This window comes from Entelurus aequoreus, linkage group LG28, assembly GCF_033978785.1.
Source record: "Entelurus aequoreus isolate RoL-2023_Sb linkage group LG28, RoL_Eaeq_v1.1, whole genome shotgun sequence".
In the NCBI taxonomy this organism is placed as follows: Eukaryota; Metazoa; Chordata; class Actinopteri; order Syngnathiformes; family Syngnathidae; genus Entelurus; species Entelurus aequoreus.
The window spans coordinates 6,039,299-6,065,865 of record NC_084758.1 but is presented as its reverse complement, the minus strand read 5'-3'; the positions used below and the strand labels follow the sequence as shown (position 1 = coordinate 6,065,865).

At 37.6% G+C, this 26,567-nt stretch overlaps 1 protein-coding gene across 3 annotated transcripts in view; it reads left to right on the top strand.

Annotated features, from left to right (window-relative positions):
* Positions 1-26,567, top strand: part of LOC133645085 (protocadherin-1-like) — a 458,959-nt gene that overhangs the window by 333,509 nt on the left and 98,883 nt on the right. For all 3 annotated transcript variants that reach the window (XM_062039876.1, XM_062039877.1, XM_062039878.1), the window contains one exon: positions 8,855-9,077. In XM_062039876.1, the coding sequence (XP_061895860.1) occupies positions 8,855-9,077 (223 nt within the window). The remainder of the gene's footprint in view (positions 1-8,854; positions 9,078-26,567) is intronic.

The following is a 26,567-nucleotide window of genomic DNA, read 5'->3' as shown; positions in this document are numbered from 1 at the left end:
ATCTGCTTCTTCTCCTCCTTCTTCTTCTTCTCCTCCTTTTTCTTCTTCTTCTCCTTCGTCTTCTCCTTCTTTTTCTTCTCCTCCTCCTTCTTCTTTTTCTTCTCCTTCTTCTTCTTCTTTTCTTCAATCAATCAATCAATCAATGTTTATGTATATAGCCCTAAATCACAAGTGTCTCAAAGGGCTGCACAAGCCACAACGACATCCTCGGCACAGAGCCCACATACGGGCAAGGAAAACTCCCCCCAGTGGGACGTCAATGTGAAAGACTATGAGAAACCTTGGAGAGGACCGCATATGTGGGTAATTAAGACACACCTCCAGCTGACTACAGTCCGGCGTGTTGGTCAGCTTTAGGGGCATGTAGAGTTGGGTGTCATCAGCATAACAGTGAAAGCTAACACCGTATTTGCGTATAATGTCACCTAGCGGCAGCATGTAAATACTAAAGAGTGCAGGGCCAAGAACCGAACCCTGGGGAACTCCGCACGTTACCTTGACATAGTCCGAGGTCACATTGTTATGGGAGACACACTGCATCTGTCAGTAAGATAAGAGTTAAACCAAGACAAGGCTAAGTCTGACATCCCAATACGCGTTTTGATACGCTCTAATAAAATATTATGATCGACGGTATCGAAAGCGGCGCTAAGATCAAGAAGCAGCAACATAGATGACGCATCAGAATCCATCGTTAGCAATAGATCATTAGTCATTTTTGCGAGGGATATCTCCGTAGAGTGATTTGCCCTGAAACCGGATTGAAAAGGTTCACAGATTGTTAGACGCTAAGTGTTCATTTAGCTGCTGTGCGACAATTTTTTTGAGGATTTTCGAGATAAACAGAAGGTGGGAGACCGGCCGGTAGTTTACCATGAGGTCAGGATCGAGGTTAGGTCTTTTGAGTAGAGGATGAATAACCGCTTTTTTGAATGCTAGGGGAACAGTACCAGTGGAAAGTGATAAGTTTATAATATTTAACACTGATGGACCTAATAATACAAAAAGCTCCTTGATAAGTTTCCCAGGAATTGGGTCAAGTAAACATGTTGTTTGTTTTGTCCCATTTACACATTTTGACAATTCCTCCAATGTTATTTCATCAAAGAGAGAGAAACTATTTTGGAGGGCGGTATCCGTCGTATATACAGTCGTATTTGTGTTAATAGAGCCCAGTTGTAGCTGAGATGCATTGTCTTTAATCTCTTTTCTAATGACTTCAATTTTCTTATTAAAGAAATTCATAAAGTCATCTGCCGAGTGGGTGGAGCTACCGGGAGGAGTCCCTTGTTGGGTTAGCGATGCTACTGTACTAATCAGAAATTTAGGATCATTTTTGTTGAGGTGGATGAGATTTGAGTAATATTTAGCTTTAGCTGAGGTAAGCATGCGTTTATAAGTTATTAACCTATCACTCCATGCTTGATGGAAAACCTCAAGTTTAGTCGCACGCCATTTGCGTTCCAGCTTTCTACATGATCATTTCTGGGCTTTAGTTTCTTCTGTAAACCATGGGGTACGCCTTTTAGGGGCCCTTTTTAGCTTTAGCGGTGCTACAATATCAATAGTGTCGCGCAGGGCGTCGTTAAAGCTGTTAGTGAGGTTATCAATAGAGCCCACATAATTTGGGAATGGTGCCATTACCGAAGGCAGTAGGTCAGTAAGAGTCGTCGTTGTGGCAGCATTAATGTTGCGGCTGCTATAGTAGTTATTATTATTATTATTAGTTTGTTGACAATGAGTCAGAACTTCGAATTTTATAAGGTAATGATCGGACATTACTTTAGTGTACGGGAGTATCGTAACTTTAGAGGTGGTGACACCCCTGACAAGCACTAGATCTATCGTATTACCGTTGCGATGCGTGGGTTCATTTATTATTTGTGTAAGACCACAGCTATCAATTATAGTCTGGAGCGCCACGCATGGAGGGTCCGATGGGGTATTCATATGGATATTAAAGTCCCCCATTATGATTATATTGTCGGCGTGCGTCACTAGATCAGCAACAAACTCTGAGAATTCACTGATGAAGTCCGAATAGGGCCCAGGGGGGCGGTAGATAACAGCCAGGTGGAGAGGCAGCGGTGTGACAAACCTCAAAGTGAGCACCTCAAACGAGTTATATTTATTATTTAGGTTAGGTGTAAGATTATAGTTTTCATTGTATATTAGTGCGACACCCCCTCCCCTTTTAAGAGGTCGGGCAACATGTGTATTGGTATAGTTAGGAGGAGATGCCTCATTTAGCGCAAAAAAATCGTCTGGTTTGAGCCAGGTCTCGACCAACGACGTCAAGTTTTTTGTGTGTAATGACTTCATTAACTAATAACGTTTTGGAAGATAATGATCTTATGTTTAAAAAGCCCATATTATAGGTAGTGGGCTGTTTTGAGGATTGTTTGTTGAAATTATCCGAAGTAGCAATATTAATAATGTTGCGTTTATTATGCGTATTGCACTTTAAATAGTTTCGACCATATCTAGGAATTGATACGACGGGGATATTCAGATTGTTTGCTTGATGTTGCGATAAACTGAACGCATCATAGTTAGCTACCTCAGTACAATGTATGTCTGCCTCTGACACGGTCACAAAAGAAAAAACATTATGTGAGTTGTGTTTTATTCTAAGATAATTGCTATGTGTGCAGGGATGCCGGCTAGTTCTAGCTTAAATGGCTTCTTACCCGGAGACTCCACGCTTCTTTGGTTAGCTTTTCTCTTTGTTGTTAGCCCAGCTCGGCATCCCCGCTTCTGCTTCCGCTCGCACCGCTTATGTCGTCTCCATTGGCGGTCACCGCTAGCACTTGACTCCGCTGCTACAAAGGCCGCTCGATGTAGCCCACGAAGTATTCCCATGCTAGCGAGGAGGTCCACCGTACATGCATCTTTCAGTCTATAACGACCCGATCCATCCACATCCAGAATTGTCTGACGGTCGTATGTGATCACAGAGTGTTCACGCTTTGAGACAGACATGGAATTGACAGAAATGACGGGTGTTTTTTGCCAAATCGCTCTACACTCCCAAGAGCGTTAGCATAGCCGCAGCATACCATGCGCCGCCATCTTGCCATCTTCTTCTTCTTCTTCTATTTCTTCTATTTCTTCTCCTTGTTCTTCTTCTTCATCTTCTTCTTTTTATCTTCTTCTTCTTTTTATCCTTTTCTTCTTCTTCTTCTTCTTCTTATCCTCTTCTTCTCCTTCTTTTGTTCTTCTTTTTTCTTTTCACCCTCTTCTTCTTCTTTTTCTTCTTCTCATTCTTCAACTACTTCTTCTCATCCTTCTTCTTCTTATTGTTGTTGTTGTTCTTCTTCTTCTCCTCCTTATTCTCATTCTTCTTGTTTTTCTTCTTCTTCTTCTTGTTTTTCTTCTTCTTCTCCTTCTTCTTCTTCTACCCCAATTGTGTCTAATGCTCTTCTGTGTTGGATCAGTCCTCACTTGAATGTTTTTGTCTTTGGGATCCGATTCCACACCTAATATTTATTGGAGTGAATTTAATGGGTTTTACTTTTCTTTTTTTTCTCATTTTCATTTGTTTTTTATTTATGTTGCTAACATGCTAGAAAAAAAAAGGCTTATACCGATAAAAAAAAGGCAGATACCGATAAAAAAAGGCAGATACCGATAAAAAAAAAAAAGGCTGATTCTGATAAAAAAAAGGCAGATAACAATTTTAAAAAGGCAGATTCTGATAAAAAAAAAAGGCGGATTCCGATAAAAGACGGATACCGATTAAAAAAGGCAGATACTGATTAAAAAAAGGCTGATACCGATTAAAAAAGGCTGATACTGATAAATGTAAAAAGGCTGATCCTGATATAAAAAGCAGATGGGATAACAGTTTTAAAAAGGCAGATACTGATTAAAAAAAGGCAGATACCGATTTAAAAAGGCAGATACCGATAAAAAGGTACATACCGATTAAAAAAGGCAGATCCTGATTTAAAAAGGCAGATACTGATTTAAAAAAGGCTGATACTGATTTAAAAAAGGCTGATACTGATAAAAATTAAAAAAGGCGGATATCGATAAAAAAAGGCAGATAGGATAACAATTTTAAAAAGACAGATACTGATTTAAAAAAGGCAGATACTGATTAAAAAAAAGGCTGATACTGATAAAAAAAAAAAGATTGACACCGATAAAAAAAGGCAGACACTGATTAAAATTTAAAAAAGGCTGATACCGATAAAAATTAAAAAAGGCTGATTTTGGTTGAAAAAAAAGGCAGATACAGATTAAAAAAGGAAGATACCGATTTAAAAAAAAGGCTGATACTGATACAAATGTAAAAAAGGCTGATGGTGATAAAAAAAAGGCAGGTAGGATAACAATTTTAAAAAGGCAGATACTGATTTATAAAAAGGCAAATATTGATTAAAAAAGGCAGATACTGATAAAAAAAAAAAGGCTGATACCGATAAAAAAAGGCAGATACCAATTAAAAAAGGCAGATACCGATTACAAAAAGGCAGATACTGATTAAAATTTTAAAAAGCCTGATACCGATAAAAATTAAAAAAGGCTGATTTTGGTTGAAAAAAAAGGCAGATACAGATTAAAAAAGGAAGATACCGATTTAAAAAAAAGGCTGATACTGATACAAATTTAAAAAAGGCTGATGGTGATAAAAAAAAAGGCAGGTAGGATAACAATTTTAAAAAGGCAGATACTGATTTATAAAAAGGCAGATATTGATTAAAAAAGGCAGATACTGATAAAAAAAAACTCTGATACCGATAAAAAAAAGATTGACACCGATAAAACAGGCAGATACTGATTAAAATGAAAAAAGGCTGATACCGATAAAAAAAGGCAGATACCAATTAAAAAAGGCAGATACCGATTACAAAAAGGCAGGTACCGATTGAAAAAAGGCAGATACCGATAAAAAAGGCAGATACCGATTAAAAAAGGCGGATACTGATTTTAAAAAAGGCTGATGCCGGTTAAAAAAGGCTGATACTGATGAAAAAAGGCTGATATCGATACCGCTGCAAACTGCTGACACGGTGCTTCTATTTCTGCCAAACAAACACACGCATGCAGCAGTACAAAAGGGCAGCAAGTGTGTGTGCGTGCGAGCGTGTGTGTGTGTGTGTGTGTGTGTGTGTGTGTGTGTGTGTGTGTGTGTGTGTGTGTGTGTGTGTGTGTGTGCGTGCGCAGGTGACAGGCAGGCGAAGAACCCTGATGATCATGTTTATATCCCACGCAGCGCTGATTTACATCCTGGCGCAGGAAACAGGAAGTAGTTATTAATAACTGAAGTGCTAACACATGTCGAGTCTTTGCTTCCCCTGGAATGTTCCAGCTGCTCCTGGAAGAACAGATATTGAACCACTTTTGATGAGATGATACAATGTACCCACTACCACACCATCACTGCTGGATATAGCGTGGGAATTGTAACCCAAAAAAAACCATCACGCTTCAACACATCAAACCTTCCGCTGATATGGTTTATAAGACATGACGTCATCAAGTCAGGTGACACATGACGTCATCAAGTCAGGGGAATCTTTGGCCACCTGACGACTCCATTCAGAATGGATTCAAAGTATGGTTTGGTATCATCATTATTATGGTCGTTTCCATGGTGACCGGGTATCTGCCGAGACAGGGATGCTGCTGTTTATCAGCCTGGCCCGGCCGGCCAAGTGTGTGTGTGTGTGTGTGTGTGTGTGTGTGTGTGTGTGTGTGTGTGTGTGTCCTGCAGCGCTACATGGACAGCTAATTGTATTTTAATGATGAAAGACTTGCTCACAAAACAAGCACCAAGTAAACCAAGCAGCAAAGTCTGTTGCTTGTATGCAAGTGAGTGGAATTTAGTCTTAGTGCCTAAAAACATCAACCTTCCTCCTCGTTTGGAATCCCACACGATATCAGCAGGCATCATACCCGTATCAGTCAGTGTGGTTTAATGTTATAAGAGGGAACGATGGCAGTTATTAAAAACACTAACTTGTTTATTAATAACTGTCATGCTGTTTTTAACTTATGTTTTCAATTGCTGGAGTTAGTTGAATGATGCGGACCCGTTTGTTACTGGACACTATCTCGCGTGCCTTGGAGACTTTGTATGTGCAAGTAATACGCGACTATAATTATTTGATACGTGTGCATGTTGACACGTGTCACCTTTTGTTGTTCAATGATCATTACCTATGTCTAGCTTGGGTGCTATTGTGTGCTTAGCTGTTGTGTAGCTGCGCGCTGCAGCACTGCTTGTATCGCACATGATATCACACACAGGGTTAGGCGATGCCATATACATTTTGTACATTTGTGCGACAATAGGGAGTATACGTGTACTTGTGGTAGTGTATTGTGGTTCATTTTAGTAGTTGTACTTGAAGTAGTGGAATGTAGTTTATTGTAGTAGTAGTGTTTTGGAGTTTCTTATAGTAGTAGTACTTTTATTCATTTATTGTAGTTTCTTGTATTCTAAATTATTGTAAAATGAAATAATAGTATTATATCATTGGCAGATGTAGTAGTAGTAGTACTTATGGTAGTGCCAAATAGTAAATATTGACATATTTGTATTATATCATTGACGGTTGTAGTAGTAGTAGTACTTATGGTAGTACCAAATGGTAAACATTGACATATTTATATTTTATCATTGGCAAATGTAGTAGTAGTAGTAGTAGTTATGGGTAGTACCAAATGGTAAATATTGACATATTTGTATTATATCATTGGCAGATGTAGTAGTAGTAGTACTTATGGTAGTACCAAATGGTAAACATTGACATATTTATATTTTATCATTGGCAAATGTAGTAGTAGTAGTAGTAGTACTTATGGTAGTACCAAATGGTAAATATTGACATATTTGTATTATATAATTGGCAGATGTAGTAGTAGTAGTAGTACTTATGGTAGTACCAAATGGTAAACATTGACATATTTATATTTTATCATTGGCAAATGTAGTAGTAGTAGTAGTAGTTATGGGTAGTACCAAATGGTAAATATTGACATATTTGTATTATATCATTGGCAGATGTAGTAGTAGTAGTACTTATGGTAGTACCAAATGGTAAATATTGACATATTTGTATTATATAATTGGCAGATGTAGTAGTAGTAGTACTTATGGTAGTACCAAATGGTATATATTGACATATTTATATTATATCACTGGCAGATGTAGTAGTAGTAGTAGTACTTATGGTAGTACCAAATGGTAAATATTGACATATTTGTATTATATCATTGACAGATGTAGTAGTAGTAGTAGTAGTACTCATGGTAGTACCTAATGGTAAATATTGACATATTTGTATTATATAATTGGCAGATGTAGTAGTAGTAGTACTTATGGTAGTACCAAATGGTAAATATTGACATATTTGTATTATATCATTGACAGATGTAGTAGTAGTAGTACTTATGGTAGTACCAAATGGTATATATTGATATATTTATATTATATCACTGGCAGATGTAGTAGTAGTAGTAGTACTTATGGTAGTACCAAATGGTAAATATTGACATATTTGTATAATATCATTGACAGATGTAGTAGTAGTAGTACTTACGGTAGTACCAAATGGTAAATATTGACATATTTGTATTATATAATTGGCAGATGTAGTAGTAGTAGTACTTATGGTAGTACCAAATGGTAAATATTGACATATTTGTATTATATCATTGGCAGATATAGTAGTAGTACTTATGGTAGTACCAAATGGTAAACATTGACATATTTGTATGATATCATTGACAGATGTAGTAGTAGTAATACTTATGGTAGTACCAAATGGTAAATATTGACATATTTGTTATATATCATTGGCAGATGTAGTAGTAGTAGTACTTATGGTAGTACCTAATGGTAAATATTGACATATTTGTATTATATCATTGGCAGATGTAGTAGTAGTAGTACTTATGGTAGTACCAAATGGTAAATATTGACATATTTGTATTATATCATTGGCAGATATAGTAGTAGTAGTAGTAGTATGTATGGTAGTACCAAATGGTAAATATTGACATATTTGTATTTTATCATTGGCAGATGTAGTAGTAGTAGTAGTAGTATGTATGGTAGTACCAAATGGTAAATATTGACATATTTGTATTTTATCATTGGCAGATGTAGTAGTAGTAGTAGTAGTACTTATGGTAGTACCAAATGGTAAATATTGACATATTTGTATTTTATCATTGGCAGATGTAGTAGTACTACAATATACAAGTATTAATACCCAGTATTGTGTGATGTGATTGGCAGATGTAGTAGTACTACAATATATAAGTATTAATACCCAGTATTGTGTGATGTGATTGGCAGATGTAGTAGTACTACAATATATAAGTATTAATATCCAGTATTGTGTGATGTGATTGGCAGATGTAGTAATACTACAATATATAAGTATTAATACCCAGTATTGTGTGATGTGATTGGCAGATGTAGTAGTACTAGAATATATAAGTATTAATACCCAGTATTGTGTGATGTGATTGGCAGATGTAGTAGTACTACAATATATAAGTATTAATACCCAGTATTGTGTGATGTGATTGGCAGATGTAGTAGTACTACAATATATAAGTATTAATATCCAGTATTGTGTGATGTGATTGGCAGATGTAGTAATACTACAATATATAAGTATTAATACCCAGTATTGTGTGATGTGATTGGCAGATGTAGTAATACTACAATATATAAGTATTAATACCCAGTATTGTGTGATGTGATTGGCAGATGTAGTAGTACTACAATATACAAGTATTAATACCCAGTATTGTGTGATGTGATTGGCAGATGTAGTAGTACTACAATATACAAGTATTAATACCCAGTATTGTGTGATGTGATTGGCAGATGCCACAGCGCCGCGTGACCTTCTCCACAGCCAATCAGGCGCAGGATGAGCAGCAGGAGGCGGGGCAACACACCTACTACGACAGCGGGCTGGACGAGTCGGAGACGCCCAGCTCCAAGTCGTCGTGCGGGCCGCGTGTGGGGCCGCTGGCGCTGCCGGAGGACCACTACGAGAGGACCACGCCGGACGGCAGCATCGGCGAGACGGAGCACCCGGAGAACGGTAAGCCCCGGCGGCGTCTCTTTAGTCTCTCCCCGGCATTGTGCCGAGTCAGCAGCAATGTGGCAGGTGATGTCCCACAATCCTTTGCGCTGCTCATTTTAAAGAGGCGGTGACGTCAGCTAGCACAACACAATCATAATGCAACATAATCAACTCCCAATATGCAACATAATCAACTCCCAATATGCAACATAATCAACTCCCAATATGCACCATAATCAACTCCCAATATGCAACATAATCAACTCCCAATATGCAACATAATCAACTCCCAATATGCTACATAATCAACTCCCACGTCAGAATAATTACAATTATGGAAATCATGGCCGTTCCAACCTTCCATCACATCCACTTAAAGATCCTAGCGGGAAATAAACCCTCCAGTTTGCGCTTGTTAGCCTTTTTGTCAGCTTGTCAAGCCCGCCTACGTTTCTCTTGCTAACATGCTACCGTTTATTTACTCATGCTAACAAGCTACCTCATTTTATTTAATAATGCAACCTGGGAGGATGTGTTGTGGTTTATGTTAGCATGTTAGCAGCTAACAAGCTACATTTTATTTACTAATGCAACCAGTTGTTTCATGTTAGCATGTTAGCAGCTAACAGGCTACATTTTATTTACTAATGCAACCAGTTGTTGTTTCCTGTTAGCATGTTAGCAGCTAACAGGCTACGTTTTATTTACTAATGCAACCAGTTGTTGTTTCCTGTTAGCATGTTAGCAGCTAACAGGCTACGTTTTATTTACTAATGCAACCAGTTGTTGTTTCCCGTTAGCATGTTAGCAGCTAACAGGCTACATTTTATTTACTAATGCAACCAGTTCTTTCATGTTAGCATGTTAGCAGGCTACATTTTATTTACTAATGCAACCAGTTGTTGTTTCCTGTTAGCATATTAGCAGCTAATAGGCTACGTTATATTTACTAATGCAACCAGTTGTTGTTTCCCGTTAGCATGTTAGCAGCTAACAGGCTACGTTTTATTTACTAATGCAACCAGTTGTTGTTTCCCGTTAGCATGTTAGCAGCTAACAGGCTATGTTTTATTTACTAATGCAACCAGTTGTTGTTTCCTGTTAGCATGTTAGCAGCTAACAGGCTACATTTTATTTACTAATGCAACCAGTTGTTGTTTCCTGTTAGCTTGTTGGCAGCTAACAGGCTACATTTTATTTACTAATGCAACCAGTTGTTGTTTCCTGTTAGGATGTTAGCAGCTAACAGGCTACATTTTATTTACTAATGCAACCAGTTGTTGTTTCCTGTTAGCATGTTAGCAGTTAACAGGCTACATTTTATTTACTAATGCAACAGTTGTTGTTTCCCGTTAGCATGTTAGCAGCTAACAGGCTACGTTTTATTTACTAATGCAACCAGTTGTTGTTTCCCGTTAGCATGTTAGCAGCTAACAGGCTACGTTTTATTTACTAATGCAACCAGTTGTTGTTTCCCGTTAGCATGTTAGCAGCTAACAGGCTACGTTTTATTTACTAATGCAACTAGTTGTTGTTTCCCGTTAGCATATTAGCAGCTAATAGGCTACGTTATATTTACTAATGCAACCAGTTGTTGTTTCCCGTTAGCATATTAGCAGCTAATAGGCTATGTTATATTTACTAATGCAACCAGTTGTTGTTTCCTGTTAGCATGTTAGCAGCTAACAGGCTACATTTTATTTACTAATGCAACCAGTTATTGTTTCCCGTTAGCATGTTAGCAGCTAACAGGCTACATTTTATTTATTAATGCAACCAGTTGTTTCATGTTAGCATGTTAGCAGCTAACAGGCTACATTTTATTTACTAATGCAACCAGTTGTTGTTTCCTGTTAGCATGTTAGCAGCTAACAGGCTACGTTTTATTTGCTAATGCAACCAGTTGTTGTTTCCTGTTAGCATGTTAGCAGCTAACAGGCTACGTTTTATTTACTAATGCAACCAGTTGTTGTTTCTCGTTAGCATGTTAGCAGCTAACAGGCTACGTTTTATTTACTAATGCAACCAGTTGTTGTTTCCCGTTAGCATGTTAGCAGCTAACAGGCTACGTTCTATTTACTAATGCAACCAGTTGTTGTTTCCCGTTAGCATATTAGCAGCTAATAGGCTACGTTATATTTACTAATGCAACCAGTTATTGTTTCCTGTTAGCATGTTAGCAGCTAACAGGCTACATTTTATTTACTAATGCAACCAGTTATTGTTTCCCGTTAGCATGTTAGCAGCTAACAGGCTACATTTTATTTACTAATGCAACCAGTTGTTTCCTGTTAGCATGTTAGCAGCTAACAGGCTACATTTTATTTACTAATGCAACCAGTTGTTGTTTCCTGTTAGCATGTTAGCAGCTAACAGGCTACGTTTTATTTACTAATGCAACCAGTTGTTGTTTCCTGTTAGCATGTTAGCAGCTAACAGGCTACGTTTTATTTACTAATGCAACCAGTTGTTGTTTCCCGTTAGCATGTTAGCAGCTAACAGGCTAGCGCAGTCTGTAGTCTATTGCACAGTCTATTGCACAGTCTGTAGTCTATTGCACAGTCTATTGCACAGTCTGTAGTCTATTGCACAGTCTGTAGTCTATTGCACAGTCTGTAGTCTATTGCACAGTCTATTGCACAGTCTGTAGTCTATTGCACAGTCTGTAGTCTATTGCACAGTCTTTAGTCTATTGCACAGTCTGTAGTCTATTGCACAGTCTGTAGTCTATTGCACAGTCTATTGCACAGTCATTTAAAAAAAAAAAAAAAGTTTTTTTTTTCCATAAAGAAATACAATCATGTGTGCTTACGGACTGTATACCTGCAGACTGTATTGATCTATATTGATATATATAATGTATATATTGTGTTTTTTATGTTGATTTAATTTTTAAAAAAAATAAAATATATATATATATATTTTTTTTTTTAAATTTCTTGTGCGGCCCCGTACCAATCGGTCCGCAGCCCGGTGGTTGGGGACCACTGGTCTATTGCACAGTCGGTAGTCTATTGCACAGTCTATTGCACAATCTGTAGTCTATTGCACAGTCTATTGCACAGTGTGTAGTCTATTGCACAGTCTATTGCACAGTCTGTAGTCTATTGCACAGTCTGTAGTCTATTGCACAGTCTATTGCGCAGTCTGTAGTCTATTACACAGTCTGTAGTCTATTGCACAGTCTATTGCACAGTCTGTAGTCTATTGCACAGTCTGTAGTATATTGCACAGTCTATTGCACAGTCTGTAGTCTATTGCGCAGTCTGTAGTCTATTGCACAGTCTATTGCACAGTCTGTAGTCTATTGCACAGTCTGTAGTCTATTGCACAGTCTATTGCACAGTCTGTAGTCTATTGCACAGTCTGTAGTCTATTGCACAGTCTGTAGTCTATTGCACAGTCTATTGCACAGTCTGTAGTCTATTGCACAGTCTATTGCACAGTCTGTAGTCTATTGCACAGTCTGTAGTCTATTGCACAGTCTGTAGTCTATTGCACAGTCTATTGCACAGTCTGTAGTATATTGCACAGTCTATTGCACAGTCTGTAGTCTATTGCACAGTCTGTAGTCTATTGCACAGTCTGTAGTCTATTGCACAGTCTGTAGTCTATTGCACAGTCTATTGCGCAGTCTGTAGTCTATTACACAGTCTGTAGTCTATTGCACAGTCTATTGCACAGTCTGTAGTCTATTGCACAGTCTGTAGTATATTGCACAGTCTATTGCACAGTCTGTAGTCTATTGCACAGTCTGTAGTCTATTGCACAGTCTATTGCACAGTCTGTAGTCTATTGCACAGTCTGTAGTCTATTGCACAGTCTATTGCACAGTCTGTAGTCTATTGCACAGTCTGTAGTCTATTGCACAGTCTGTAGTCTATTGCACAGTCTATTGCACAGTCTGTAGTCTATTGCACAGTCTATTGCACAGTCTGTAGTCTATTGCACAGTCTGTAGTCTATTGCACAGTCTGTAGTCTATTGCACAGTCTATTGCACAGTCTGTAGTATATTGCACAGTCTATTGCACAGTCTGTAGTCTATTGCACAGTCTGTAGTCTATTGCACAGTCTATTGCACAGTCTGTAGTCTATTGCACAGTCTGTAGTCTATTGCACAGTCTGTAGTCTATTGCACAGTCTGTAGTCTATTGCACAGTCTATTGCACAGTCTGTAGTCTATTGCACAGTCTGTAGTCTATTGCACAGTCTATTGCACAGTCTGTAGTCTATTGCACAGTCTGTAGTCTATTGCACAGTCTGTAGTCTATTGCACAGTCTATTGCACAGTCTGTAGTCTATTGCACAGTCTATTGCACAGTCTATTGCACAGTCTGTAGTCTATTGCACAGTCTGTAGTCTATTGCACAGTCTATTGCGCAGTCTGTAGTCTATTACACAGTCTGTAGTCTATTGCACAGTCTATTGCACAGTCTGTAGTCTATTGCACAGTCTGTAGTATATTGCACAGTCTATTGCACAGTCTGTAGTCTATTGCGCAGTCTGTAGTCTATTGCACAGTCTATTGCACAGTCTGTAGTCTATTGCACAGTCTGTAGTCTATTGCACAGTCTATTGCACAGTCTGTAGTCTATTGCACAGTCTGTAGTCTATTGCACAGTCTATTGCACAGTCTGTAGTCTATTGCACAGTCTATTGCACAGTCTGTAGTCTATTGCACAGTCTGTAGTCTATTGCACAGTCTGTAGTCTATTGCACAGTCTATTGCACAGTCTGTAGTATATTGCACAGTCTATTGCACAGTCTGTAGTCTATTGCACAGTCTGTAGTCTATTGCACAGTCTGTAGTCTATTGCACAGTCTGTAGTCTATTGCACAGTCTATTGCGCAGTCTGTAGTCTATTACACAGTCTGTAGTCTATTGCACAGTCTATTGCACAGTCTGTAGTCTATTGCACAGTCTGTAGTATATTGCACAGTCTATTGCACAGTCTGTAGTCTATTGCACAGTCTGTAGTCTATTGCACCGTCTATTGCACAGTCTGTAGTCTATTGCACAGTCTGTAGTCTATTGCACAGTCTATTGCACAGTCTGTAGTCTATTGCACAGTCTGTAGTCTATTGCACAGTCTGTAGTCTATTGCACAGTCTATTGCACAGTCTGTAGTCTATTGCACAGTCTATTGCACAGTCTGTAGTCTATTGCACAGTCTGTAGTCTATTGCACAGTCTGTAGTCTATTGCACAGTCTATTGCACAGTCTGTAGTATATTGCACAGTCTATTGCACAGTCTGTAGTCTATTGCACAGTCTATTGCACAGTCTGTAGTCTATTGCACAGTCTGTAGTCTATTGCACAGTCTGTAGTCTATTGCACAGTCTGTAGTCTATTGCACAGTCTATTGCACAGTCTGTAGTCTATTGCACAGTCTGTAGTCTATTGCACAGTCTATTGCACAGTCTGTAGTCTATTGCACAGTCTGTAGTCTATTGCACAGTCTGTAGTCTATTGCACAGTCTATTGCACAGTCTGTAGTCTATTGCACAGTCTATTGCACAGTCTGTAGTCTATTGCACAGTCCATTGCACAGTCTGTAGTCTATTGCACAGTCTATTGCACAGTCTGTAGTCTATTGCACAGTCTATTGCACAGTCTGTAGTCTATTGCACAGTCTATTGCACAGTCTGTAGTCTATTGCACAGTCTATTGCACAGTCTGTAGTCTATTGCACAGTCCATTGCACAGTCTGTAGTCTATTGCACAGTCTATTGCACAGTCTGTAGTATATTGCACAGTCTATTGCACAGTCTGTAGTCTATTGCACAGTCTGTAGTCTATTGCACAGTCTATTGCACAGTCTGTAGTCTATTGCACAGTCTGTAGTCTATTGCACAGTCTGTAGTCTATTGCACAGTCTGTAGTCTATTGCACAGTCTATTGCACAGTCTGTAGTCTATTGCACAGTCTGTAGTCTATTGCACAGTCTATTGCACAGTCTGTAGTCTATTGCACAGTCTGTAGTCTATTGCACAGTCTGTAGTCTATTGCACAGTCTATTGCACAGTCTGTAGTCTATTGCACAGTCTGTAGTCTATTGCACAGTCTGTAGTCTATTGCACAGTCTATTGCACAGTCTGTAGTCTATTGCACAGTCTATTGCACAGTCTGTAGTCTATTGCACAGTCTGTAGTCTATTGCACAGTCTGTAGTCTATTGCACAGTCTGTAGTCTATTGCACAGTCTGTAGTCTATTGCACAGTCTGTAGTCTATTGCACAGTCTATTGCACAGTCTGTAGTCTATTGCACAGTCTGTAGTCTATTGCTCCCCCCAGGCAGCGATGAGATGGAGCCGTGATGGTGGTTCCTTACACCCACCCAGCACCTTCCCCTTAACTACCAAATATTCTGGGGGTAGTTTATTGTTCCCCATGTTAGCAGCTGACAGCAGAGGAGCTAACCTGTGTTAGCACGTTGCTAACAGGAGTGTCTAACAAGCACTAATGGAGAACATTAGCGTGAGCAGCAAAGTGATTGCTGCCATTAAGCGCACTTAGCACGCTTGTTTGTCCAAATGAAGTGAGATGCTTTTGCAAGTCTTTTTCTTGGCACTTGTGACTCATTGTTTACTTTCAGTCTCGCTGCTTATTGCTTCTTCTTACTTTGAAAGTCAACTTGAACTTCCTTTTCCATTCTCGATCTAATAATGTGTGTTAGCAACTTTATTCTCTTTTTCTACGCTCCTCTGCCACCGTGTTGCATTTATCTCATTTTCAAACATATTCCAAGTATCGCTGACCTCAATCTGGCATTTTCAAGCATGCAGATGGCAGGAAAATATCAATATATTAGTCCTGGCCATGAGTTCAGTATCCTGTCCACTGATTGGCTCAGCCTCAGGCAGCATTTAGTCCTACCTTCATGCAGGTAAAGGTGTCAATGTGTCTGTTGTCCAGAGTATATATACCTTGTATTTACCTTTTATACCTTATTTACCATCTTTTAAATGAATGATAAATGGGTTATACTTGTATAGTGCTTTTCTACCTTCAAGGTACTCAAAGCGCTTTGACACTATTTCCACATTCACACACACATTCACACACACATTCACACACACATTCACACACTGATGGCGGGAGCTGCCATGCAAGGCGCTAACCAGCAGCCATCAGGAGCAAGGGTGAAGTGTCTTGCCCAAGGACACAACGGACGTGACTAGGAAGGTAGAAGGTGGGGATTGAACCCCAGTAACCAACAACACTTCGATTGCTGGCACAGCCACTCTACCAACTTCGCCACGCCGTCCCTTTTACTTTGTATTTAAGTACCTTTTTTTTACATTGAATTTACCTTTTTATACCTTTTTTTAACCATCTTTTACCTTGTATTTACCTTTTTTAACCTTATGTGTACCTTCTTTTACATTGTATTTACCTTTTATTTCTTCTTTTTTCTCCAATATACCTTATTTCACCCTTTACTTACCTTGTGTCCCTTTTTATTTACCCTCTATCATATTTGACCGTCTACTTACCTTATTTTACCCTTTACTTACGGTCTTTACCTTTTTATTGACCTTCTATTTATTTGATTTTACCTTCTACTTACCTAAATTACTTTAAATTACCTTTGTTTACCTTTGATTTACCTTCTTTTACATTGTTTACCTTCTATTGACCTTTTTAGTTACATGTTTTACCATTTATTTACCCCTGATTTACCCTTTACTTTCTTTTACCACATTCCCCAGCTTGTTTACCTTTTATTTACATTTGTACTTTTATTGACCTTCTTTGAACATCTATTTAACTGGTTCTACATTTGTTTACCTTCCGGCTACCTCTTTTTTCCCTTTTTTTCCCCCCTTCTGTGTGCCTTCTTTTACATTGTATTTACCTTTTATTTCTTCTTTTTTCTTCAATATACCTTATTTCACACTTTACTTACCTTGTGTACCTTTTTATTTACCCTCTATCATATTTTACCTTCTACTTACCTTATTTTACCCTTTACTTACAGTCTTTACCTTTTTTATTTACCTTCTATTTATTTAATTTAACCTTCTACTGACCTTAATTTAACTTTGTTTACCTTTGATTCACCTTCTTTTACATTTTGTACCTTCAATTGACCTTTTTATTTACATGTTTTACCTTTTATGTACCCCTGATTTACCCTTTACCTTATTTGACCACATTCCCCAGCTTGTTTACCTTTTATTTACATTTTTACTTTTACCGACCTTCTTTGAACATCTACTTAACTGGTTCTACCTTTGTTTACCTTCCAGCTACCTCTTGTTTCCCCTTTTTAACCTTCTGTGTACCTTCTTTTACATTGTATTTACCTTTTATTTCTTCTTTTTTCTTCAATATACCTTATTTTACCCTATACTTACCTTGTTTACCATTTATTTGCCCTCTATCATATTTTACCTTCTACTTACCTTATTTTACCCTTTACTTACGGTCTTTACCTTTTTATTTAACTTCTATTTATTTAATTTTACCTTCTACATACCTTAATTTACCTTTGTTTACCTTTGATTTACTATACTTTACATTGTTTACCTTCTATTGACCTTTTTAGTTACATTTTTTTTTTACCTTTTATGTACCCCTGATTTACCCCTTTACCTTCTTTTACCTTCTTTTACCACACTCCCCAGCTTGTTGACCTTTTAATTACATGTTTACTTTTATTGACCTTCTTTGAACATCTATTTAACTGGTTCTACCTTTGTTTACCTTCTAGCTACCTCTTTTTTGCCTTCCATTGATCATATTTTATCCTTTTCACCTTGCTTTTTTACCTTCTATTTCCCTTGTTTCACCTTCTTTTATGCGGTCCATTTTTTCTACGTTATTATTTACACTCATTAATCTTAATATTTCCACCTTCCTTCTCGGTTAAATGATGTTTGTAGAGAAAGTGTGCAAAGTAAGGATGGATTTATTGAAAGAGTTTTCCCTCCCAGAAAAACACCTGAGACGCTCTTTAGTGTCTGAGTCCGCCTGACCTTAATTAACCTCATTGAGGCAGGAAAGTTTGGCTGTTGGAATGTTTAATTCCTCCTCTCTGCGCCTCGCGCTCCTAAAGAGGAATAATGTATGCAAATGGCAAAAAGCTGAGTAAATAATTGAAGAAATGAAAAGTAGTCACAGTCTTCTATTAGGCTTTAAATGCTCTTTATGACAAGGTGCTGCAGGAATATGCAAATGAGCTGCTGATGTACTGTCGCACTTTGCTTTTATTGACTGTCATTCTTTTCTTGGCGTCAAAGTCTCGTTAGCGCCGGCGCTAATTGAAGGAGAAAAGCTGGCCAAGACAAATGGCGAGGCGAGCGGAGATGTCAGCCACGTCTGCTTAGGATGTACAAACTGAGGGTGTGGATCTTTGGCAGCCAGTGATTTTATATCATTGTGATTATTGATTGTGATTATTGGGGTGACGATTTGATTCAAAATCTGTTTTTGATTCAAACTGATTCTTTGGTATAATAATTACTGATGAAACAGGTTACAGGTTATAAAAGCTCCTTCGGCTTGCATGCAGATGGCCTAGAATGTACTTTTAAAAATTGATTCTTAAAAAGAATATATATATATATATATATATATATATATATATATATATATATATATATATATATATATATATATATATATATATATATATATATATATATCTGTGTGTGTGTGTGTGTGTGTGTGTGTGTATATATATACAGTGTTTCCCATAAACTGCCAAGATACCTGTGGCGTGGTTATGGGCGTGGTCAACATGACATCATCGCGTAATTTGCGTAATTTACTACAATGATATGATTTTCTCTAAAAAGGCTCAAAAAATGTATACTTACTAATTAATAACAGTTTTGTTTTAAACGTCCATCCATCCATCCATCCATTTTACAATATAATTACAACACTTTATGTACATATTTATATACAGATTTGAACAATAAGTTATTCACTGAAATATATATATTAATTGTGGTTCTTACAAAAAAATATATCTTATAAAATATAAAAGCTAAAATGTCTCTTAAAGCTCTGCCCCTTTAATTAGTGCATACTAAATCATTTAACTTTAGCCTACTACTACAACCATGTTATTTACCAGCAACATAAAGTGAAACAGAGGCAGAGGTGTCCTGCCACGGTCAGTAAGAAATAAACAGAAAACAGTAGTGGTCAAATACAAATAAGGCAACAAGAGAAGTATCCTACACTTCTCTTTTGTAAAGTACATCTGAACAGCCGATATGGGCATCTACATCAACTATGTGATTTGCCTGAGAAGCTGGACAGGACAAAAAAAAAAATTTAAATTTAAATTTAAAAAAATAAAAAGATTTTTTTAATTTTTTTTATTTTTATTTGTGGCGGACGTAATTCTTTCGTGGCGGACCGCCACAAATAAATGAATGTTTGGGAAACACTGATATATATATATATATATATATATTAGGGGTGTAACGGTACGTAAAAATTTTGGTTTGGTACGTACCTCGGTTTAGAGGTCACGGTTCGGTTCATTTTCGGTACAGTAAGAAAACAACAAAATATACATTTTTTGGTTATTTATTTACCAAATGTGTAAACAATGGCTTTATCCTTTCAACATTGGGAACACTATAATAATTCTGCCCACGTTAATCAACATTAAACTGCCTCAAGTTGTTGCTCAGATTAAATAAATAATAAAATGACACAACTTTTCTTCCACGTATAAAAAGTGCAACATTAAACAGTTTCAAGTCAACTCATCATGCTTAATTTATGACAGCATTTGGGAAGCCTGTAGTTGATTTTTATTATGTAAATGTTATATTTTTATCAACATGTGATAGCAGGGACCCTGCCATTCAAAACTAGGCTGCTCCATTACTAATGACTAATGTAACTATAGCTGAAAAAATAGTACAATAGCAATAGGAGAGACTATTCATCCCTGAACACCATGGAGTTCATGTAGGCTTAATGATGCACTTACATTATTATATCAACTATCAGAGACAGAAACTCTTCATTTAACACAATGTCCTTTTTTGCTGCTTCAACACAGCTCAATCAACACAGAAAAAGGTCAAGTGAAATAACAGACAGACAGGGCTTTGCTGTCCGTAACACACACACACACACCGCAAAATGAGCTAACGTTACGCTAAAAGCGAATTAGCCTTCACCTCTAGCCAGGACTGCGAGCGAGCTGAGCTGCCTTTTATATTTCTAGAAGGTCAACGGGCTCATAGTGATGTTACTAGTAGTTGACTGGGAGGTGTTTGTTATCATTTGGGGAGAGTCCGCAGCCTGATGCTTACCTGCTAAACGCTAAGCACTGAATACGCACTGCTGATTGGCTGTTACCGCTCTGCGTGTAACCAATCAGAACCGAACCGAAACAGTTCAATACAAACACACGTACCGTTACACCCCTACAGAATACAATGATTTGCAAGTCCTTTTCAACTTCTATTCAATTGAATAGACTGCAAAGACAAGATATTTCATGTTCACACTGAGAAACTTATTTTCAATCTGTCCTGTCCTTGATCGTGTTCGACACTTCTCTTGTTGCCTCCATTTATTTGACTTTATTTAATGTCTCAGAGGCATTTTATTCAACAAAACAGTGTTATTTGACGTAAACATAAACAATTACAACAGCTGTTTGTCTATTTCATGGAGGAAGGAATGAACAAGTATTGATTTTGAGTGGAGAATCGTTTTGAATCGAGAATTGATTCTGCATCGAATTGTCACCCACAAGAGTCGAATCGAGTCGAATCGTGTGGTGCACAAAGATTTACAGCCCTAGTACTCGTTGGTACTCAGTAGTACTCAGTAGTAGTAGTACTCAGTAGTGTGTTTGCTTGAGGTCCATCATGTGCTTCCATGCACTCCAAATGCTCACATAATGGACTCTAATGCCAGCGGCTCTTTTATGCTTTGCTAATGTCTCCACTTCCTCTGTGTGTGTGTGTGTGTGTGTGTGTGTGTGTGTGTGTGTGTGTGTGTGTGTGTGTGTGTGTGTGTGTGTGTGTGTGTGTGTGTGTGTGTGTGTGTGTGTGTGTGTGTGCACTTGTCTCACCATCCTTGTGTGGACATACACTTGATAAACCACCCTTTCTGTGAGGATCTTTTAACTTGTGAGGACATTTGCCTGGTCCTCACAACTACAAAAGTAAAAAAAATTTTTTACTTTGTGTGTTTTGCATTCTGAAGTGAGGTTGCAACTAGGGATGTCCGATAAATGCTTTAAAATGTAATATCGGAAATTATCGGTATCGTTTTTTTAATTATCGGTATCGTTTTTTGTTGTTGTTGTTGTTGTTGTTTTTTTTTTTTTTTTTTATTAAATCAACATAAAAAACACAAGATACACTTACAATTATTGCACCAACCCAAAAAAACCTCCCTCCCCCATTTACACTCATTCACACAAAAGGGTTGTATCTTTTTTGTTATTAATATTCTGCTTCCTACATTATATATCAATATATATCAATACAGTCTGCAAGGGATACAGTCCGTAAGCACACATGATTGTGCGTGCTGCTGCTCCACTAATAGTACTAACCTTTAACAGTTAATGTTATTCATTTTCATTCATTACTAGTTTCTATGTAACTGTTTTTATATTGTTTTACTTTCTTTTTTATTTAAGAAAATGTTTTTAATTTATTTATCTTATTTTATTAATTTTTTAAAAAAGTACCTTATCTTCACCATACCTGGTTGTCCAAATTAGGCATAATAATGTGTTAATTCCACGACTGCATATATCGGTTGATATCGGTATCGGTTGATATCGGTATCGGTAATTAAAGAGTTGGACAATATCGGAATATTGGATATCGGCAAAAAGCCATTATCTGACATCCCTAGTTGCAACTCTCTACTCCCATCTAGGGCTAGATGTATATTTTTTCATCATTCTAGCTATAGTGGAAAGGGGGGCCCTCACAACCTACTAACCAAACGTGGGTCCACACAAAGTAGGCAAGACATGTATGTGTGTGTGTGTGTGTGTGTGTGTGTGTGTGTGTGTGTGTGTGTGTGTGTGTGTGTGTGTGTGTGTATGTGTGTGTTTGTTTGAGGGGATAGTGGGTGAAAGTGAAAAAGGAAAGTTGATCGAATGACAAGAGCCAAAAGGAGGCAGAAAATGGAAGTCTGATGGCGTGTGTGTGTGTGTGTGTGTGTGTGTGTGTGTGTGTGTGTGTGTGTGTGTGTGTGTGTGTGTGTGTGTGTGTGTGTGTGTGTGTGTGTGTGTGTGTGTACGCACCGTATTTGGTCACGCTCGCACTCGTGCACGTTTATCTGTGGACTACATCAGTCTGAGTGAGATTTTCTATCTGTGTGCTCTTCATCCTCCTCATTTTGCCTTTTTGTTTCCCACATCAAAGTGCACACACACACACACACACACACACACACACACACACACACACACACACACACACACACACACACACACACACACACACACACACTCTTGTATTTCGTACTTTCTTGAGTCCTGAGAAAAATGCCTCCCTCTTTAGGACCAGCCTTTCTAGATATATAAAGAAGTGTATTTACAACATGAATAATATATACATACTATGCACATATAAAAAAAGCTTGTTGTGAAAAATGAGTTGGAATTTCACAAGAAAAAGGTCACAATTTCACAAGAAAAAACGTAGAATTTTGGCAGTATTGTAATAAAAGTCGTCATTTTACTCAACGCAAGTCAAAATTTGACAAGAAAAACTGAACATTTGTGCAATATTATGATAAAAGTTGGAATTTTACTCAATAACAGTCGCAATTTTACGAGAAACGCTTCAAATGTTGGCAATTTTATGAAAAGAGTTGTAATTTTACTCTACAAGTCACAATTTTATAAGAAAACTTAAAAATGTTGGCAATATTATAATAACAATCTGAACTTTACTTTGCATAATTATGACAAAAGTCATCATTTTACTCAAAAATGTTTACAAGAACAGCAAAAAAAATCGGCAATATTGTGATAAAAGTCAGAATTTTACATGACAAATGTCACCATTTTGCATTAAAAAGTAATCATTTTACATAAAAAAGTAATAATTTTACAAGAAAATATTGCAATATTACAGAAACTGAAAGAATATGAGAAATTGTTCCCAATTTTATAAGAAAAAAGTCGACACATTGTGAGAAAACGACTGCTTTTAGTTCATTTTTTTGTGTGACTTTTTTGTTAGTAATTGTTTTTTAATCTTCATTATTTACTTCAAGTTATTGTTTTAATGAATTTTGGCCAAAAGGGGCGCATTTCAATTTCGTACACACACTTGTTATTTCATATGTTGACCAGAGGGGGAGCACTTTTAAAAGCGACACACAGTCAATGTGAAAAAATCCCTCCTTTTAGGGACCACCCTCATTTTGATAGATGTCACCACAAATGAGACATTGTCTATTAGATGCAATGTATTGATATATGTCATCACTTGTTCACACCTCCTCATATGGAAGATACTTTTCCTTCTTCATGTCTCAAGAAGGGTGGGAATACAAGAACGCACGCACACACACACACACACACACAATTGTATTTAAAAGTGTCAACAATTAGTAGACACACAAATACAGAAGAAACATGAAATATTATTCTTGCTTCATTTTAATGTTCAAAAAGTTTATTTTCTTCCCTTTTCATTTTGAAAGGTTTGAGTGATTTTTTTTTTTATGATGAAGAAAACACTCGTTTTGGGGCGCCTCACTTCCTGTTTATGTGACGTCATGGGAGTTCACTTCCTGTTGTCATTGTTCCTTCTAGAATATATCGATGGAGAGACAACAAAGACACCATTACTAGCAATGTAGAACGTAAAAAATGTACTCTACTGTAACATTACACGATGATGATGTCGCACATTGATGATGTCACACGTTGATTACTTCACATGTTAGTGATGTCACACTTTGATGATGTCACTTGTGATGTCGCATGCTGATGATGCCACATATTGATGATATCACATGATGTCACATGTTGCTGTCACGCTGATTATGTCACATGTTAATGATGTCACGTTGATTATGTCACATGTTAATGATGTCACACTTTGATGTCATTTGTGATGTTGCATGCTGATGATGCCACATATTGATGATATCACATGATGTCACATGTTGCTGTCACACATTGACGATGTCACACGTAGATTATGTCACATGTTAATGATGTCACACGTTGATGTCACTTGTGATGTCGCATGCTGATGATGCCACATATTGATGATATCACATGATGTCACATGTTGCTGTCACGCATTGACAATGTCGCACGTTGATTATGTCACATGTTAATGATGTCACACGTTGATTATGTCACATGTTAATGATGTCACACGTTGATGATGTCACTTGTGATGTCGCATGCTGATGATGCCACATATTGATGATATCACATGATGTCACATGTTGCTGTCACGCATTGACGATGTCGCACGTTGATTATGTCACATGTTAATGATGTCACACGTTGATTATGTCACATGTTAATGATGTCACACGTTGATGATGTCATTTGTGATGTTGCATGCTGATGATGCCACATATTGATATCACATGATGATGTCACACGTCACGCATTGACGATGTCACACGTTGATTATGTCACATGTGATGTCGCATGCTGATGATGCCACATATGGATGATATCACATGATGATGTCACATGTTGATATCACGCATTGACAATGTCACACATGGATTTTGTCACGTTAATGATGTCACGCTTTGATGATGTCATTTGCGATGTCGCATGCTGATGATGCCACATATTGATGATATCACATGATGATGTGACACGTTGATGTCACGCATTGATTATGTCACATGTTAATGATGTCACACTTTGATGATGTCACTTGTGTTGTCGCATGCTGGTGATGCCAGATATTGATGATATCACACGTTGGTTATGTCACATGTTAATGTCACTTGTGATGTAGCATGCTGATAATGCTACATATTGATGATGTCACACGTTGGTTATGTCACATGTTAATGTCACTTGTGATGTAGCGTGCTGATAATGCCACATATTGATGATGTCACATGATGTCACATGTTGCTGTCACGCTGATTATGTCACATGTTAATGATGTCACGTTGATTATGTCACATGTTAATGATGTCACACTTTGATGTCATTTGTGATGTTGCATGCTGATGATGCCACATATTGATGATATCACATGATGTCACATGTTGCTGTCACACATTGACGATGTCACACGTTGATTATGTCACATGTTAATGATGTCACACGTTGATGTCACACGTTGATTATGTCACATGTTAATGATGTCACACGTTGATGATGACACTTGTGATGTCGCATGCTGATGATGCCACATATTGATGATATCACATGATGTCACATGTTGCTGTCACGCATTGACAATGTCGCACGTTGATTATGTCACAAGTTAATGATGTCACATGTTAATGATTTCACACGTTGATTATGTCACATGTTAATGATGTCACACTTTGATGATGTCATTTGTGATGTTGCATGCTGATGATGCCACATATTGATATCACATGATGATGTCACACGTCACGCATTGACGATGTCACACGTTGATTATGTCACATGTGATGTCGCATGCTGATGATGCCACATATTGATGATATCACATGATGTCACATGTTGCTGTCACACATTGACGATGTCACACGTTGATTATGTCACATGTTAATGATGTCACACGTTGATGTCACACATTGATTATGTCACATGTTAATGATGTCACACGTTGATGATGTCACTTGTGATGTCGCATGCTGATGATGCCACATATTGATGATATCACATGATGTCACATGTTGCTGTCACGCATTGACAATGTCGCACGTTGATTATGTCACATGTTAATGATGTCACACGTTGATTATGTCACATGTTAATGATGTCACACTTTGATGATGTAATTTGTGATGTTGCATGCTGATGATGCCACATATTGATATCACATGATGATGTCACACGTCACGCATTGACGATGTCACACGTTGATTATGTCACATGTGATGTCGCATGCTGATGATGCCACATATGGATGATATCACATGATGATGTCACATGTTGATATCACGCATTGACGATGTCACACATGGATTTTGTCACGTTAATGATGTCACGCTTTGATGATGTCATTTGCGATGTCGCATGCTGATGATGCCACATATTGATGATATCACATAATGATGTGACACGTTGATGTCACGCATTGATTATGTCACATGTTAATGATGTCACACTTTGATGATGTCACTTGTGTTGTCGCATGCTGATGATGCCAGATATTGATGATATCACACGTTGGTTATGTCACATGTTAATGTCACTTGTGATGTAGCATGCTGATAAGGCTACATATTGATGATGTCACACGTTGGTTATGTCACATGTTAATGTCACTTGTGATGTAGCATGCTGATAATGCCACATATTGATGATGTCACATGTTAATGTCACTTGTGATGTAGCATG